The sequence below is a fragment of the Phaethon aethereus genome (assembly GCF_964289735.1).
Source record: "Phaethon aethereus genome assembly, chromosome: 1".
Classification (NCBI taxonomy): Eukaryota; Metazoa; Chordata; class Aves; order Phaethontiformes; family Phaethontidae; genus Phaethon; species Phaethon aethereus.
In genome coordinates, this window is record NC_138575.1 from 126271631 (window position 1) to 126291082 (window position 19452).

General features: G+C 42.0%; 1 protein-coding gene across 1 annotated transcript in view; it reads left to right on the forward strand.

Moving 5' to 3' along the window:
* The window catches only part of SRPX (sushi repeat containing protein X-linked), a gene marked incomplete at its 5' end in the record, with an annotated part of 48964 nt that extends 33357 nt beyond the window's left edge, over positions 1 to 15607 (forward strand). The window contains 8 exons of the mRNA XM_082000156.1: positions 311 to 502; positions 1113 to 1289; positions 7552 to 7678; positions 9663 to 9784; positions 10471 to 10650; positions 11096 to 11229; positions 12492 to 12613; positions 15061 to 15607. Coding sequence (XP_081856282.1) covers positions 311 to 502; positions 1113 to 1289; positions 7552 to 7678; positions 9663 to 9784; positions 10471 to 10650; positions 11096 to 11229; positions 12492 to 12613; positions 15061 to 15241 — 1235 coding nt within the window. The 3' untranslated portion in view covers positions 15242 to 15607. The remainder of the gene's footprint in view (positions 1 to 310; positions 503 to 1112; positions 1290 to 7551; positions 7679 to 9662; positions 9785 to 10470; positions 10651 to 11095; positions 11230 to 12491; positions 12614 to 15060) is intronic.
* Between the last annotated feature and the right edge of the window lie 3845 nt (positions 15608 to 19452).

The window sequence follows — 19452 nt, forward strand, 5'->3', positions numbered from 1 at the left end:
TCAAACTATCCACATGGTGGCACACTTATTCCATGGACAAAAAAACGTAGCCCAACACTACACACCCCCGCAAGGCAATGGCTACAATCTTTAATGTTTGTAATAAAAAAGAGCTGCCAGTCTTTGAAGGGCTGACCTGATGTATAAGACTTAGTGTACCTTGCTTCCTCACTTTGAGTATTGGTGGCTCTTTAAATAAGATTTTTTTTCCATGTCTTCTCTGTGACCTTGAATAAAGTGATTTTATATTCGTGTCTGACCTTTTACATTTTGCCAGGTACTATGTGTGTGTTTTTGTTCTCTGTGCCAGAAACACCGTGGTGCTCTCCCATTAAAGTGAAACATGGTTATGCAAACTGCAGGACACCTCAAGGGGAATATTACAAGAACGTATTGGGGACAAGATGTGATATTCGCTGTCAAAAAGGCTATGAACTGCATGGCTCTCAGCAGCTAATTTGTCAGTCAAGCAAACGCTGGTCTGGCAAAGCGCTGTGCAAACGTAAGTAGCTATGGAATCTGTGAGTGCAGCTTGCGCCGCAGGTTCAGCAGACAATAAACTGTTTGCCTTTGAAACAGTGATCTTCAGATTGTTACTGGTATTATTTTAAACATTGACAGTATACTTGGATATGTAGATAGACTTCTTGTTGAGGATCTTACAGTGGTACATGACACAATAAGTATCGTGAGTGATACAAATACTTTTGGCAGATAGGAAATGTTTTATGAGTGTGGGGTTTTGATTTGTGGGACTAGTTCTATGCCAGAGCCATAAAGCTGCTTTAAAATACTGCCGTCTTGGATTTTATAAGTTGACACAATTTGTATCAGGTATCTAAATGGGCTCCTGCAGTAAAACATTTTCTAAGAAGAGAGAAATAGGTACTTGTCATCTTGTTCTCATATAAATATTGTACTGGGCCACTAATGTGTATGTAGAGATAAATTTGAAATGTGGCTAATAAGAACAGTGTAAAAAACCTCATGTGGAACATGACTTTCTCCCACTTGTTTGCTAGCTGCTGCTTTATTTCTGTATAATACCCCCCATTCACACTACTCTAAAGGGAGGAGAACAGGTTTCCAGAAGTCTTTGTTTTCTATTCCAGAAAAGCGCTGCCCCACCCTGTCTATGCCGACCAACGGGGGCTTCAAGTGTTTAGATGGTGCCTACTTTGGCTCGAGGTGTGAGTACTACTGTTCACCGGGATACCAGCTGAAAGGCGACCGTATAGTAACGTGCATGGACAACAAAGTTTGGAGTGGCCGGCCAGCATCCTGCGTTGGTAAGTAGGAGGATTGGTTGGCATTCCGGAAGGTCTGTATCTTAGGTACCTGATGGTGCCCGAGTCCTCCAAATTAATTCCAAAGTGCTTTTTTATCCCATTCCTCGGGAGGAAAATCAGCTGTCCCTTTTGAGGAAGCAGAGAACATTTTCCAAGGGGTACAGAGACATACCACTGTCACCTAGTACTTTCAGTCCCAACTGACTGTCTTCCTTACACACAAGCTATGAGCTCCACGTTTCACTTTCATAAAGATGGGGCTGGTGTAAATGGTCAGTGCTTTACAATGCTTATAACGGCCTTCATTGATCTCCTGGGTGACTCATTGGTAGTCTGTAATTACTGTGCTGCTCTTTTAGCATGTTCTCTGTGCCGCAGTCTGTCCTGCTCTTTGCAACTTAATGATAAAACAGGTTTGAAACTAAACCCTTTAGCTGACCTCCCCTGTTGCTTTTCTTTCTTATGATCGTGGTCTCCAAATACGTCCTGGGAATATGAATGGATTGTAGTTACCAGCCTGGCTGCAGTGAGCTAAACTAAATTTCAGTCTAGTTCACATTAGTTATGCCAGTCATTTTCATTACATAGTCAGCAGTCTCCCAGGAACCTCAGCTGGGATAATTGTTTCTATATACATAAACCAAAAGAGAGATAAGCAAATATTAAGATTTAACTTTCCTTCCTACTAATGAGATTTCAGCAGATGGTGAAGTCTCAGCTGCTGCTCTTGTTTCTGGGAAGTCTGATAAAAGGTTCAGCAGCCATCCACAAAGGAAAGAGGCTTTTTTTGGCCATTTGAATTGGCTACCAGTAATTTCAGCTTGTGGGTGGTAGAGTGTTTGTGCTCAGTGTTTTTTTGCGTATGATGGCTTGGTTCTCCTCGGAATGCCTGTGGCTCAGTCTAGGTTAGCAAATGGCTTTGGAGTCTCTCCACTGTGGCCTGTCGTTTGTAGAATTTTTTTCAGGTTTCCTGTTACTTGGTGTTGTACCAACGTGTAAATGATCCTGCTGCTTAGGTCTAGACTGCTTGTAGTGTCCCTTGTTTTTATTTACAAAAATGAGCCTTGTCCTTCTCAATAGTGTGGGCAGAGGAAGAAAAACAAACCCTTTTAAGTTTGGGAATGATAAAATGCTGTCCTCTTTATTTCCTGACACTTCCAGAACCTTGTCTGTTTGCAGGGATAGGGTGCTTATTACAGAGGATGCTGTCTTGCAGAGTAGAGTAAGCAAGTACATCTTAAGCAAAAAAAAAAAAGAGAGGCTAAGTTAGCACTAACACTTCTTTTTGATTCCAAAAATGCAGAATAGTTGTTTCATAGGGCATGATTGCAAGTCCTAAGTAACCCAATAAAAGTAATACTATTATTTAAGTTCTGGTAATACCACATAGTATGGAGAAGACTCCTTCAAATCTTGTGTGCACACAGTTCCTATATGCAAATAGTGAGTTAGCAAGCTGCTTAATAAGGTTACCTTTTGACCTCTTGATAGGTAGGATAGAGATTTTTTTTTTGTGACCAGACATGACCCTAACAGTATAATGCAATTTGCAATTGAACACACATCCCTTACTGTAATTCAGTAATTAAGGAAAAGTCATCAGTGACATGCAGCCTATGAAAGCTTACCAGTGGCCAGGAGAGAACCGGCTGAATAGATGCTCTTTCTCACTTTCAGTTGAGGAATAAAATTAAGGTGAGGGGAGTGATGAAAGATAAAGAAGCTGTTTCATTTGTTACTTTAGTGTATAAGCAATTACTTTGCCCTGTGCACAGCAGGGATGTTATGTGTGATCGTAGGCATGGGCTGGTAAAGCTCATGTTGTTGCAAATAGTTAGGGAAGTGGCCTGGGGACACCACAGCTATTAGCATCAAGTATGTCAAAATTTCTGCAGACCTGAATTGATATTCCTTTTGAAAACAAGAGGCTTTCCTCTTACCTTTTGTACTGCAGTTGCACTGCTTAGCATTTTTGCACAAAACTACTTGGGGTTCATAGTGCGGTAGTGAAGATCCATGTAGGAAAAGCATCAGGCTAACATCATTGCTGAAACAGGTATTCATTAAAAAGGGAAAAAAATTTTTTTTTTTTAATTAAAGAAAATTAGATATGTTTTAGCAGTCACTTACGGGAGCCCTGACGAACATTGAGTATTTTGCTGTAACAAAACAGACTGACTGTCCCCTGTCCCCCTTCTATAAGAGGAAGGATATCCTTCATATTGCTGAAATAACTTTGATTAAGAAAGATCAACATACAGCTGCTTTTGGTTATCAGCTAGCTAAAAATACCAATACTCACTTGAATAATGTTTCCACTATATCCTTAATGCACTGTAACAGAGATTGAAATAGGGCTTTTCCTCTAGAAGATTGATAAATGTTACTTTTTCTTGTTACCTTTTCTTCTATAAAGGTTTCATTTTCCTGCTGATTGTATAACAGAGGTTGGGGTAAATGGCTGTCACCGTGCTAAGTCATCCTTTTGTCACATCCTAAGACTGTATTGATAGGTAGTTAACTAACAGGTTCCAACTACTGATGTCTGAAACAAGCTTTGTACTCTGAGTCATTAATTATACAGGCCCTGATAATGGATGCTTTGAAATACAGAGCAATGTCTTGTGGAGTGAAGTGGGGAGAGCAGAACAGTGTTTTTCATTCCCTCTTATTGTTTCCAGTTTCTTCATCTCTTTATGCCTTTGACACAGACTAATGTTTTGAATTAACTTCCAGCCATTGTTTAATGTCATCAATAATCAGTAATAACAGCATGTTTACGTAGCAGCAAACCGTTTACCTATCCTGTATGGACTCTTGAATAAGCAAGCAGTGGGCATTCAGTACCATCCCTCTGTTTCTTTCTTCTTGTCATCTCAAATTCACAAGCAAATAAACATAAACCTTTAACAAACTATGAGAAAGGCAGTCAACAAGCTTTCTAAATTTTGTTAAAACCATTAATATGGCCAGTCTCAGAAGTATGTTTTAAAAGAAAATATTTAAAACCTATTTGAAAACTTAGCATTTTTCTCCACAAAGCTCAAAAGGTCGCTTTAAAATTTGGTATTCCGCTGCTGACCTCCTGATGCCATGACTTCAATGCCACTTCCCCGCCTGGAGCCAGAATACCAGTCGCTGCTGCCAAGTAGCCAAGAAGAGCGACAGCGTACAAGAATTAAGAGAGAATAAGTAGGAGAAGTAGTGGCTGAACAGCACCAAAGTTTTACTGAAAACTCAGTTTCCCTGCCCGCGATGCAGGCGAGATTCACCTGTTTAATACACAGCCCAGCTAAACAGCTTAAATAAATCTGCTTGGCTTTTCATCGGTCTTTCAGCAGTGACACTGTAGGAAAAGCGTAAGACTCGCTGCATGGGGTCAGACACCCTGCAGCATGTCCTGGCTCCAACTCTGCCCCGGAATACTTATTAAGCGAGAGAGTCTGACAATCTGGTGCTTACAGGATTATTTTTGCCTCTGATAAAACCTCCCCAGCAGTCAGCGATCTTGTGGGTTCCTCTGTTGGGGTTTGTTTTGGAACAAGTTTCGTTTTTTGACCTGCAGGTGGGCACCTTGCTCACATCATACATTGTATTGAAGGGGTTGGGGGGGGGGGCGGTGTTTCAGTTTTGGCACTTGTGTGTTTGCCTGGGTGTTCCCTGGTCACCTCCTCTGCATTTAAATGGGTTGGGTTTTTTTAGACCTGTCATCTTTCTGCCAGGCTGTGGCCAAGGTGCTTAATACGCTGTAGATTGGCTGCAACTTTGTACGAGGGCACAAGGAAAAAGACCCGAGAACTGTTTGGTTTAACACATCCCAGTGGCTACTGCAGTTAGAGAGCCTCTGGTAGACAGCTGCTTTCTCTTGGTTTGGCTCGAAGGAGAGTTATTCTGGTGGGTTTCATTTTGTGCCTGTTGAATGCTAGGAGGCAGCTGAAATGACCAAAGAAAATAGCCTTTCCAGGAATTTTTACATCCAGCTAAAAAGGCTGCCTGGCCCCTGGGTGCTTGGTGCGTCAGTTCTCACAGTAACTGTATTGTTTGTCTTTACGATGTGGAAGTCCAAGCCTGTTCATACTAACCAGTCTTCTCTGCACTAAATAGCGTAATGAGCTTTCTGATTAATTGTTTAAAACACTGGGTTCTTAAATGCCATTCTGTCTTTAAATAAACGTAATGCTGGAATAAATGTATACTGTCCACAGCAGAGTGGTGAGCTGATAGCACAGTAAACTAACCAGAGCCAGAAGCAACCTTGGTGAGCCTGGGTTGTTTCCTACCCTAGTTCAGCTACACTGGGGGGGTTATTGAGAGCAATGTAGTTTTGTAGAGGAGGGCAGAGATCTTGCTGGCTGTGATGTGAGCACGTTTCCCACACATAACGGGAAGGTACTCTAAAAATAAGGGAGTAAATAAGAAATGTGAGGAAACAAGACAAAGTGCTTCCCACAGCCGGAGTGGATGCTTGAAAATCCTGCTCGCTTGTTTTTCTGCAGCAGGTGAGGGAAGGAAGAGTGAAAGAATCCAAAAAGTCAAAAAGTTAAAGAAGCCACAAAGAAGAACTAAGTGCCTTAAGTATCTTTAGTGACGGGTGTCCTTGTAAAGTACAGGAAGCTTCAAAAGCCATTTAGAAGATTGTGCTGTTCATTTGTGATTGCTCTACTCTCTGTAGTGGGAACCCACTCTTGCTATCTTCACCTTCTAGTAGGATCTACAAAGAAATCAACTGTTATCCTCCCAATACTATAGGAAGATTTTTTTTCATTGTTTATTTAGAAAAAAAAACACACAAAAATAAGGCAGCTTGCAAGATTCCTTATGTTTTCTGAATAACTTTGGTACGACACTTACTTGCCTGTGCCTCCCCCGCTCCCTCCTGTGTAAAATTGAGACAGGAGCTCTTCCTGTGGAAGTGCCTCACAAAGCTGCAGTGTTTGGGGTTGGGGAAAGACTCTTACAGAAGAAATAGAGATACGGCAGTTTTCAAGAGTCCCAGGTTCTTGGAATGCCATTAAAAGTTTGAAGGGACTATAGCAAGGCTGCACTTGCCTCGGTTAAACTGGTAGAAAACATTGTGCATTGCTTGTAGAATACGAGGGTCTATGAAATTATTTTGTATATTTGATGCTTTATAAAGACCTAAACCTTTTCTCATTGCTATTTTTTGGAAAGAAATCCAGAGTGTACTTTTTGTGTCTGTCCTGCAAATGAAAAGACAAGGCCTGCAACCCTTCAAATTTAAGCAGCCCTTCAGGGATTGTTTTCTATGTGCAGGTAAAGAGCAATCCTGTCTCTCTGTTCATTTTTAAAGCTGGTATAAGATCCCATGGATTCAGACTTCATTTTGGGTTGGGTATAACCCAAGCAATGGTAAAAAAACCCTTGAGACTAAGCCATTAAAGAAGCTTTTTAAAATTTTAATTAATGATTGTAATGGTGTTTGGACTTGGTTTGCCCATGTATTTCTACTCAGCTGGCAAGACTGGCAATGGAAGTGGCTGAAGATGAGTAGCTGTACATTGCCTTTGTCCTCATGAGGGTTTTTTATCATTGCCACTGTTCCTTTACTCCTGAATAACAGTCACAATGTTCTGGTAGCAGTTTAAATAAACTTTCAAAACTTTACCCAGTCTATTTTTTGTTTTGTATTGCCTGGAAGGCATTATTTTAAGAATTACTTGGAAAAATTCAAATGCAGCAGCAATTGCCTGCAAAATGACAATTTTGTCAATCTTCCATTGCTTTTCTTTTTCCCATTGCTGCAGGAAAAATAACCAAGACTTAACAGTAACATGCAAGGTTATTATATGCAGAGACATTTATGGTCAGTGTGCTTTACAAATGTTCTTAAGCACAATCTCCACCACTCAGATGAACAAAGAGAGGCAGAGCAGACAATGAGAAGGGTCAGGCTCCTCGGGTACAGTCTTGGGTATCCCTCCTTAGAGTTCAAAGCTAAATACAGTCGATATGTAGACATTGCTTTTTAACTGGGGACTAGATAAAGAAAGTTATGATAACTACTTTTTAATTATTTTTTACATTGGGGCAGGGGTTGATCATTGTCATCTCTTTCTTACTCTTCTTACAAAAAGGTGAGAAATACAGTTTCCACCTGCCTTGGCTGAGATGGTTCCAGTATTGAGGAGGGCAGCGGAAGGTTGGTCCCGAATTACACTGACAACAGAGCAAGAACTGTGAAGAAAATGCATAGCTATAACACATGCACACATGCCCATTTCTGTGACATTTATTTCAACAGATACTGAGCCTCCAAGAATCCAGTGCCCGAGTGTGAAGGAGAAAACTGCGGAGCCCAACAAGTTGACGGCCAGAGTGTTCTGGGACACCCCGGAAGGACGGGACACTGCTGACGGGATTCTGACAGAGTAGGTGCAAATCTATAAATGTTTGCATTTTCCCCTTTTTATTCCTGGGGTCCCTGGTTAGTAAATCAGCTGATGAGGATGGCCAGGTAGCCTTTCCCCTTAATTCATCCAAGATGCTTATTTATAGCTGTCACCTGTCAATGGCCTGTAAAGAATTGCATGTTTAATTGAAAAAATAAACACTGACAACTTGAATTGTTCAGGACCTGGCATGTAGCGGGGTAGCAGATTGTTGTGGTTGTTTTAGAGCTGATGGAATAAATGACAATAGCATTTTGACTGCACCTGTGAAATTTTCCAGAGCTTCTTTGTGGGTCCGTTCTCATATACAACAATTTTTCTTACAGCAAATTACCTTTTATACAGAAAAATGAAAACATTGGAGGTAGCAACAGAGGCAATTGTGACTGTCTTAAAAAAAAAAAAAGACAAACTGTGTCACAAACCAATATCTGCAAACATCTTTAGGCTTCTTCCTGAAGTAGTGCTGAGTACTGATGTCACAGTGTTCTGTACTTAACGCTACTTGTAAAGTAACACCTTTCATTTCAAACTTAAGCAGCTTTGAACACTGGATTTAAACTTATCACTTTCTTCAAAATTTCCTTGACCGTTTTTATGGTTTCACAGTCACATTTTCCAGAAGACCAAGGTGCACTTGTGATGGTAGCACTGCCCCATTTTCACAACTTTATCATGCAGGATTTATGGCAGTCTAGATTATTGTAATGGAAAGAGTATAGAAAAAACTGCTTTTTTCATTAAGCAAGTTACATCTTTTTACTCTATATTATTGGACTGATTAAGCTTAAAATCTCAATGTTGTAAGCTTAAAGATGTTTACAGTTTTATGTGAATACAAAATAGCTGTTGAAAGACACAGTGACATTGCCTTTTTATTGGTACAGTTTAAACAATATCAGCAAGAAGAATTCATTACACAACTAAAAACAATATTGCTGTTAAGGTCTAATGTGATAATTCTACGGCAATTAACAGCATCAAAAAAGTTAAGCCTGGTAAAATAAAAACTTTGAAAAGTGTCACAATAAAGAAATTCCAAAGTCTTTTTGATGAAATAAATAACGTCTGACAGGCCAAAAAAATTAGGAATATCCAATGTAGACTTTGTCATACGAGTAACTGTTCCCAGTTCTAAGAGGCTAGCTGTTGAATCTATGAAAGCTTTTCCATAAATCTATTTTTATAAAATCTTGCTAAACTGTGGTGTTTAGAGGTACAGTGCTTTCCTTAAATGCACTGAGTCCTGCAGGCCTGTGAGTATGTAAGCTCTCCCATTACATGGAACGCTGCTCAACCTCACTGCTTCAGTACTGAGGATACGTCTAGCATGTCTGAATTCTCCTGACACATCTGCAGGATAGGAACAAGTTCCAGGTGAAAATGCTTCTGTGGATCACCCCACCCTTCTGCTGTGACAATAAATCTCACTTTCTATTTCATTTTTGTACATGAGTATAACCATGGGAGCGGTGCAGAGCAGCCAAATGGGGTACATTCCCCATTGTAAGAGGCTGGAAGTTTTCTTACACTCCGCCGGCTCTGGCTTACGCTGCAGCCCTAACAAGTGGATTGTTCACAATAAAAAATGAGGGAGGATCAATCTTGACTTTTCTTTATGTAAGGGAAAGGAAGCTCGAGTTCCCTTGAGCATGGCGTGATGCTTGGCTACACTATGGGTTGTCTTACAGGAAGCGAGCAGGCCCTGCCCGCTCTCCCTCCCTTGCCTCAGCAGGGTGGGACCCTTTCGTACAACTCCAGGGTGGGCTGCTGGGAGCAAGTTTAAATACTCTGGTTGCTGCTGCCCAGCTTCTTTCTTTGCTTGCTCTCAGTCTTCAGTCGTTGCAGCGCAGCCAGACAACCTTAGCATGACACAAACCTCACTCTTTAGGCTTTTACAGCATTATCAGTAGGCAGCTGATGAATTTATGAATGTCTGTCCTGTTTTTGCCTCCTGTTTCAGTGTTATTTTGAAAGGCCTGCCACCAGGGTCACATTTTCCAGAAGGTGACCACAAAATCCAATATACTGTGTATGACAGAGCTGAAAACAAAGGCACTTGCAAATTTCTTGTTAAAGTCAGAGGTAAGAATGATGTTTTACCCTATAAATACAGTCACTGATTTGCATTTGGCTTAGTAGGGAATTTGAGAAATGTCCTCATTTCTATATTTGTCTGCATATGGATGTGTATATAAACTGTGTGTTGATACTGAATGGGAGAACAACGTCTTGCTGAAGGCCCTGGGGGCCAGGCTTGCAGCGGGGTGGGTGGCCAGTGCTCGGCCCTCCGCATGTCAGGGGAGAGCTTCGTTTTGATCAGTCCTGCCTCCAGCTCCACACCCCTTCCCTCCCGCTGGCTTCTCCCTGATGCTTAGCTTGTGAGCTGCTGAAGCAAGTCCACAAAGGAGTGTTTTCAGCTGTGACTCGTGTCTGTCAAGCAGGGCTGCCCTTTCACAAGTGCAGATCTTGAAATTTGGAGTTGAATATACAGAGATGAAACCTGTAGGTTTCAGCTTCAGCTCTCTTCGTGCTCCATGACTTTTTGTCATGCATACACCTATACATCTGTATCATTTCAGTTTACATATGAGTTAGGAGGGGTTTTTTTTGGTTGGTTGGTGTTTTCAAGTACATGACTCTAATAATATAGAAAGCAAACAGAAAAATGTTTTTTATATTGGTATTCCACTGGCTATGCTACCCTAGTAACAAACAGGGTGATTCATGTTTTGTCTTTTTTTTTTTTTTTTTTTGCCTCTTGCTTAAAGTCAGGCGTTGTGTGAAATTAAACGCCCCAGATAATGGCTACATCAAGTGTTCAGGTGATGGAAATAACTATGGTGCTACATGCGAGTTCTCCTGCATTGGTGGCTACGAGCTGCAAGGAAGCCCAGCTAGAGTATGCCAGTACAATTTGGGGTGGTCAGGAGTGGAGCCAACCTGTGCACGTAAGTGAGTATTTCACCACTTTGCCAGAAGGGCTGCCAGTTCTCATGGCAGTGAGAATTTGGGAAGGGTGTGTGTGAATACAGCTGCAAACTTTAATGCCTTAGAGGTAAGAAACTTACCATCTTTCTCTCCTCTGCCAATCTGCACTTACAGCTGAAACCTTGCCCACCTTTGGCTCCTTTTTCCTAGGATGATGATGGTACCTCACAACTGATAGCATGGTTTAGGTCAAAGCTCTCTACAAAATTTCACATTCTGGAGTCAGTCCATCTTGCAAGCCAGAACAGCTTAAGATAAAATTGTTGGCTTCAACGAGGCCAGTATTTCATCCATATCTTCTTCATTATTATTTCTTGTTCTTGTGCTTCTGCTGACAGTTTGTGCTTTTAGAAATAGATCTGTTTTCAGTATGCTCTAGAATTTTTGTTTTAAATTTAATTATAGCCATGAATATTAATGTGAATGTGAGGACTGCAGCTGCACTTCTGGATCAATTTTATGAGAAGCGGAGACTGCTAATTATTTCAACTCCTACCGCAGCCAACTTCTTCTACAGGATGCAGTTGGGAATGCTGCAGGTAAAACACAGTTCAGGGTGCAACTAATTTTTTTTCTTTAAAGAAAGACACAAGAGAACAGGCTCCACTGTTTGACAGAAATCCGCAAACTTCTGTTATTATATTGTGGCCACTGGAGGATCTGGCTGAAGCGGTAGTGGTTCTGCATTAATCCTTTCCACATGGGTTTGAGTTGAAACATGTCCCCAGTCTTTAATTCAGCTCTGTTCTGGATTGTGCTGCCTCTGACTGACCCAGGCCCTTCTCGCCCTCTTCCATCCTCCCCAAATTAATTTAATATTAACTTGTACTTAATAATCATTCCCTAACTCAGCTCCTAAAGAAGTTGAAAAAAACCCCTAAACCATTCAGCACTTCAGTGGTTGCAGTTCATGCAAACTAGGCTCACAGACTTTGTAACTACAACGCAAGGAAGTGTGAATAGCTTCAGAAATAACCAGTGCACCAGCAAACAAAGGACCAGAGACTCAGCGTAGAAGTCATCCAGAGTGCTGGAGGTAGCACTGGGGTATTTTGTTCCAAAAACAAGAACACTTCTGGTAATTGTCCTTCTTATGTGTTGTAAATGTGATGCTCTTGTTGGGTTCTTGCTAGACTTAGGGATGTATCCGTGTCCTTAGGGAAAGGAGCCAGTCCTGGATTCTTTCACAGCGGCAAGTGTGTCTGTCCTGTTTCTTTTCTCACAACTGTAACTAAATTCAGTATAAATAGTCTTCGGGATATGAACAGCATGATGTTTTTAACTGCTGGCTTAAGGTACAGTTGTATTAAAAAAAAAAAAGGAAAGTTTTCCTTTTCCCCTATTAGATTAACTTGGCAAGAAAATGCAATATATTGATCAAAATGACAAACAAGTCAATGGTCAAATAAGTTGGCATGAAAAAAGGCTTTATGTAGTCGACTTCCGTTTCACATACCTTGCTTTGATTGCCAAATTGGATTACTGGCACAATGCTTGATACCCTGGCACCTTTTCATGTCATTACAAAGATGATAAGTTTATATTTCTCCCAGGTGGTCCCTGTGTGTTCTTTTTCTTAGAGTAGTTAAGAACCCATCATTTAACATCCCCTGGAGTCATCAGGCTCTAGTTCTTTGCAGTGAGAATTAGAGACTTGGCAAAGTACGCTCTCATTTCAGTTTAAACCACCTTACTAACGTAAGAAGATCGGACTCTTTATGAACGCTTGCTGCATCTCAAAATCACCCCCTGTTCTCTCACTGATAACTAACACACCTCTTTCTTCTTATAACTCTTCCAGCCGGCACAGTGTGGTTTAGACCTCCGACACGTTACCGTAGTTGAATTGGTTGGTGTCTTCCCAGCACAGATAGGAAGAATAGGTGTAAAGCTGCTGCCCCCGTCACTTGCCCTGCAACTCAGGTAAAGTAAGCTCTCACTGCTATTATAGTTGCGTCTTAGCATATATGATGCATTCCTTTTGATTCCCTGTGTCTTACTCTCTAAATATACATATTCTACTCTAATGTACATAGACAGACACTGGAAGATAGATGTTGATGAGTAAGTTTTAGGATTAATTTGCTCTCTCTCTCTGTAATAGCTACTACAAATTCATGGGCATTTGGTATTTAGGAAATTAAGAGCATAGACTTCATCTTGTTTCACATTTAAATGGGCTGTGACCATTTAATGGTGAAATGGTGACCATTTAATGTGTCACAGCCCATTTAAATGTGAAACAAGATGAAGTCTATGGCCACTCTTTCAAGTTCCATGTCTTCCTTGCCCCTTTGCTCAAACTGAGTTCATTTCTGAATTCATGTGAAGACCCTGTGTATCCTTTTGATCATGTTATAGGTCTATATTTTTGGGTGCTGCCACTGAAAATACATTAAGTACATCTGTATTTGTGCTGGAGTTGTCTGACACAGCCATGACAGGCCACAGTCACTTTGCAATGACAGCCTTGGAGCAGCTGCCAGTGACAGCTCCTCTTCTCTACCGCATTGCTGGTGGTTGTGGCCAGGCCAGAAGGGAAAACAGTGGTTGCTCTTTGAAGTCCCACATGTAGAAATGACACAGGCAGTATTTCAAAGAGAAGATTATCGCAGCCTCCCCAGCCTGACTGCAACATTCAGCAGTTTTACTGAGGTGCCTAAACTGTTTTGACTTGGTTTTAGACTGGCAGGGGAGGCTGGTTTTCACTTGAGAGGGGAGACTTCAAGTGCCAGCCAGCATTTCCCAGGGACAGGAGGACTGCAAGAGCCAAACGCGAAGGCCTCAGTGGCAGGGAAAGTAGTATTTAGGAAAAGAGTCCAGGAGCATTTAGACAACATCTTTCATGATATGCCTGAGGAAATGCAGTGAATTTTAATTGGGGACAATAAAAACTGCTGACAAGTCAGAGAGGTTTTTTTTGGATTGCAAAAAATAAAACCATTTTATCTTTATGAAAAGAAAAAGAGAGCACAAAGAGCTTCTCTCTTATTCCAAAAAGTAAAGGTACTTTTACTGAAGTTGAAGTGGTTTTCTTGTGGCTCTGTGGAAAATAGTAAGCTCTGGTAACGTCTCATGCCATGCCCTGCCCTGCCCTCCCCTCAACCTTTAATGGGGCTATGTTTTGGTAATTGGTATGGTATGACCTGCCCTCCCTGCACTCAGTGACAGTTAGTTTTCAATTTGATTTTTTTTTTTCCTCTGTTGCTACTGCAGTTGTGTGAATTACAGCATTCTAGGTCTGGAAGGCACTTTATTCTAAAGACATTTAAGGGTGCGTTTCATTTTCATTTAAGATGCTGTCCAGAACTGGCATTCAGTACACTAATGAGCACAGGTACCCTAGTTAAAACTTTGGAAGCCTCAGAAGGTTAGCATTTGGATGTGTAGAAAGTAAGCATTCTTCTTAGGTGAGATGAGGCACAAGAGGAATGTAGTTTCTTATCACCATAGCTTAGCTCCAAACTTTATTTTAGTTTGAATTTAATAGCCAAGCTCCCTAATTGCAATGAGAAAGAGACCTAGAGCACTCAAACTTGTTAGAAGGCTGAGGAAGGTCAATTTTGATGCTTCACACCTTACTAACACCCCCCCAGACCCTCTTCTACATAGCACCTTTCCTCTCCTGACACCATTGTCACAGCTGCCTGAATTTATTTTCCACACACCAATGGTGTTGACTGACTGCATGTCTAAGGACCTTCTAGTTCATTACTCCTTCAAGCAAAAGATGAAAAGAGCACTAAGGATATACTTGTGTTACTGTCACACCTCCAGAAGAGCTCAAATGACCCCATTTACCACTTGGAAGGAAAGGACTCTGCCATGATTAGCAGCAGCTTTTGTTCTCCTAAATCGGAGTTACCGCCAGGTAGATGGTTATTATTAGGAAGCAATGAAAACTGACTCCAATAATTTTGTCCTGCATTTTCTCGTTGTGGTTTCATACCTTGTGAAAGCCAAGAAAGGGAATAGTCTCCTTTAGTTTCAAAAAATCTAGTTCCATCACAATGGTTTTCTTTAGGCAACGTATATAGTACGTTTTTTGTCCTGTGTTTTTTTTCTCTTGTGATAGCAAATAGGTAATGGCAGGCACTATGCTAACAGTCAGAGGTCTGAGAAGAACACAGAGCTGCATGCAGTTACCTTGACCCTTCCCTAGTGCAGAGGTACAGCCTGCAGCACATGGTGACGCTCACTCTCTGACTCCTTATTCTCACAGCTGAAACAAAGCAGACCCTGTGTAGCCTGCTCTGACCAGCCCTGCCTTCCTCTGCTGAGACCCAACAGGCTGGTTCTGCCCTTTATTAGTTTGAAGTGCCCAGGCAGTAGATGACGGGCTTTAACAAAACAAGTTCCTTATTTTGCAGGCTGCTGCTGAGGATCCCCCATTACAATTTCAACATTGTGGTGATGGACAAGCACGGAATGGACAAGGAACGCTATCCTTTCCCAGCAACACCAGCTGAGCTCTTTGCACTTATTGACAATTTTCCCTTGAGAAAAGAAGAGATGAAACTGCAAGCAGAAATTGGCCAGTCATGTCCCTGATTCAGGATTGCAGGGCTTGCAGTTGTCAGTGATTTTTTTTTTTTTTTTAATCCACGTAATTCTCCCCTTGGTGCTGCACAAAGCATGGCTTTTTTAATCACTGATGTACAGATTTTTTGTGTGTGTATTGTTAAGTCTGTCCAGCTGTGTAGCTACTCTGCATAGAAGCATGCATGATGCTTTTTTGTACTTTCAGCCATCTTTAGAGAAATGTGTACGTAGGATTACCACCCAATGGAATTTTTTGTACAGAGTGAAGAACTGAGGCACGTTTCTGTGAGTCTATTTTGGATTTTTCATTCAGTGTAAAATTGGAGTTTCTTTCTTACTGTTTGTAAGTCTTTTTATTAATAAAATATTGTTTTGCAAACAGATAGGTGTCTAAAATTCCTCCTGGAGATAAACATTGATCAATTAATTCAAAAGTTGGATGAAAATACTTCCCTGCAAACCACTGTAACAGAGACATTAGCCTCAGATTGAAAGTGTACAAGCAACCCAGCAGTGTTTTTCCATTCCACTAATAATATGGTCAATCACAGACAATAAGCATAAGCCAAAGGCAACGCAAGTACCTGTTTACAGCAGCAGCGAGGTGAAAATAGCTGACAGCAGAAGTACAGAAGTCATTGCCAGAAAGAATACAATAAAGGAACAGTGAGCAGTGTAGAAGATGGACAGTAATTACTAAAGGCCACATACTGCAATGCCTGGTAGGAAAACATGCTCTTACCAGGTATTCTCCCTTTGGCTTTTCACGTCCAACGGACTTGGAGTAGCAGATTTCTTCCCCCTCTTCACCTTGGAGACAGACCAGGCTGTTGATTGGATGGCATGGAAACATGACCCCCAGGGAAAATTCATCAAGGATTTGTCATTTCCAGATCTGTGAAAATATTTGTTTGCCAGTCATCACTTACAAATTAACAAAAAATTCCCTGCTTAGTAAAGTGTTAGGAGGCAATCCGAAAAGGAAAGAGTTTGCTATTGTTTGTTTTATTATAGCTCACAGTTTTGCCGATCCACTGCAAAGAATATACATCGCACATGAAGAAGAATATAAGCATCAGAGTGAAAATTGTGAGTTACAGCTTTGGATACCTGTTTACAGGATATGATGCATGATTTGACATGCCTGAAAAGCAGCATTCCAATGTCTGTGCTGTTCATTCTTGCCACTCAAGAGCACAGCCTTGGTTTTTTCAGCCAAATTCTTGTTTGACCATAAGGTGGATTGTTCAATTTTACACTCAGGTGTCAGTAGAGGAACAGTTTATCAGCATCTTTAAAGCAATCCTTACCAGAATTCGGTCTCTCACACCTTCTGAAATTAGAAAATCTCATTAAAAATGTTGACCCTGCAAGTGAATTGATGAGAGAATGAACCTGAAGAGAGGGAAGTCAGGCCTGACACTAGCTCACAAAAACTAATTTGTGAACTGAAGCGTGACAGCACCAAGGAAGACGTGGGTGGTGGCAGGCCGTGTCTTCTGAACAGGACCGTCTGCTTCCGAAAGCGTTACTGAACACCCAAGAGTAGGTATGAAAGCATGGCACGGCCCTGGTGATGACGGCTCCCTGCAGTGTTGATGCCAAAGGCAAAGAAGATCTGGATACACCCTGAACTCTGCGGGTGATGGTGCCAGGCTTGCAAGGATGAGCAACCGGAGAGTAAGGAAGCCCTGACAGAGGTCTCCCAAGTGTTGTCGTCAGGAATAAGATGCAAGGACAGGATGGGTGACAAAAATCACAGCAATAGCATTTCTGTTCCAGACCTGACCAAACCATAAAATCAGTCCTGGACCCGCCATAACGGAGCAAGGAGGGTAAGTCAGCGTGCTGATGGACACAGCTGTACCCCAAATTGCCTTTCCTTTGCTGCCTAACACCAGTGGTTAAGAAAACTAGCTGTGGCCAGGCACACCACATGGCTTCATGCCTTAAGTGTCACATGTGGAACAGAGATAGCCTCGGGACACATCCATACAGAATCACAGAATCACTAGGTTGGAAAGGACCTTCAAGATCATCAAGTCCAACCATTAATCCAGCGCCACCATGTTCTCTAAACCATGTCTTGAAGCGCCACATCCACACGTTTTTTTGAACACTTCAGAGATGGCGACTCCACCACCTCCCTGGGCAGCCTGTTCATTGGAACAGGCCTGACCACCCTCTCAGTGAAGAAATTTTTCCTAATATCCAATCTATACATGACCATACATACATACCGACCGCTGCGGCCACAGTTCTCTGGCTCGGGTCCTTTGGCGTGCATATGCTTATAGCATGAATGCACAAGCGGGCAGGTTTTTACCCCCCCACTTCCCTCGTTCAAAAAGCACATCAACTGATTTCCAATGATTTAGAAAAATAATAAAATCTCTAATGGGTCTTATTTTTCTACTGTATTGCTGCAATTCCAATTTGCGGCTGCTCCGCTTTGATTTCAGTTAACGGAATCAGTGCATCCAGTCGTCTTTCACGCCTGGGTGAACAGGAGCGGCGGGGCTTTACGATTGCTACATCAGGAAAGCACTGCAATCACTGGGCTGTTACAGGAAATTGAATTAAGTGGAGGACAGTGCATGAGTGATTGGATTACTAGTTATAGTTCTACACAGAACAGCTATTAAAATCTTGTGATTAAGAAAAGCTGTTCTTGATTAGTAATACAAGGTTTCTGGCATTTTCTATTGTACATTTTTGTGGGGAGGAATGGAACAGTGAAAAACATCATGTGCCATCGTTGTTTTGGAGTCAAATCAGCCTGCATGTACAGTATACAGGGATGTGGCAGACCGGCCTTTTGCGAAAGGCCCTTCTGCTTCAACAAGGGACTTAGTATTTCTGGCTTTAGTGCAGCATTTATATATTCAAACAAACTCCAAATACTCAAATATATTCCAATAATTCATCCTGCAGACTTTTGGTCCCACAAAAATAATACTGCATAAACAAGGTGCAGTATTGACACTAGTGCCGGTTTGTTTTTTGGGTTTTTTTTAAATGTTTAACAGAAAATTCAGCTTCCTCAAAATCATACAGGCTGGAGTCTTTGTTGTACTACCAACATGGCTCTTCTTGCCATAGCTCTAATCCTACCCCTGCTGTCAAAACGCAAATCCTGTTTAAAACATAATTTTTAGTTGGGAGGATTAAGGGCTGTTTCCAAGAAGCAAGACCTGCCATGAGTTTTGTCCTTTCCACTCCCACCTCCAGGCTATTCATTGCAGGAGATGTGACAGATGACAGTGTGTGGATACAGCCACAGGCTGGAGGTTCCGACATAATTCTGCAGATACTTTTCCATACTTTTCAATTTTTAATACGAACCAGAAGACTTCAATCAGTTTAGACCAGAAAAGAATTCATGTTTCTGTCACGCAACATCTTTTGCGAAGAAACAAAACTATTGGGATAAATTGTGGGAGGCAGCAATTTTTCATGAGCACAAAACAATTTTGTAAATGACCTGATTTTCCCCAGATCCTACCCAAGAACTCACCTATTTTGATGAGAACAACCCCTGCCGTCACACACCTCCACTACACCTGCAGAGGAGAGACAAAATTTAGAGTTGGACATGCCTATTCTTGAAGTTCAAGCCATCCCCTCTGGGACAGCAGGCATTATGTTTTAGTGAAAACACCAATGACCCTTACAGCTCTGCGCTAAATGACTACAACGTGCAGCTTCGTTACAGCTCGGTGCTTAGGTAAGAGCATGAGTCAGATTGCTTAACGCAATCAATGAAAGCGCAGAGACTAAAAAGTAACCTGCAGTATATGTAAATACTCTTAGAGGAGTGCAACTCCCTTTTTAAACGGAGTTGGTGAAATAATGGCGCTTAAGCCGTGCCAGCTCAGCGCTAGATCGCTTCCAGCCACTCACCTCAGTCTCTGCTAGGGCTGTACCTCCACAGGAGGGGAAAAGGCCCGAATGCTTCATGCCGACAGGAGATGGCACAGCTCCTCTCCGCCGCGTAGCTGCTCCCCGCGTCCCTCTCCCCATCTGCGGCCGGAGGATGTTTTTACGGCGGCTCGGTGAAGGGGAGAGTGGGACAGCGCTGGCAGACTGGGGAAGGCAGAAGGCAGCAAGGCTGCCTGGGCTCGAGGAGCCAGCGAGGACACCGGCGGTTGTGGGGGGCGCCTGCATTTCTCTGGCCTCGCCCAAGCAGCGATCCGGCTGCTGCGAGCGCTGTACAACGC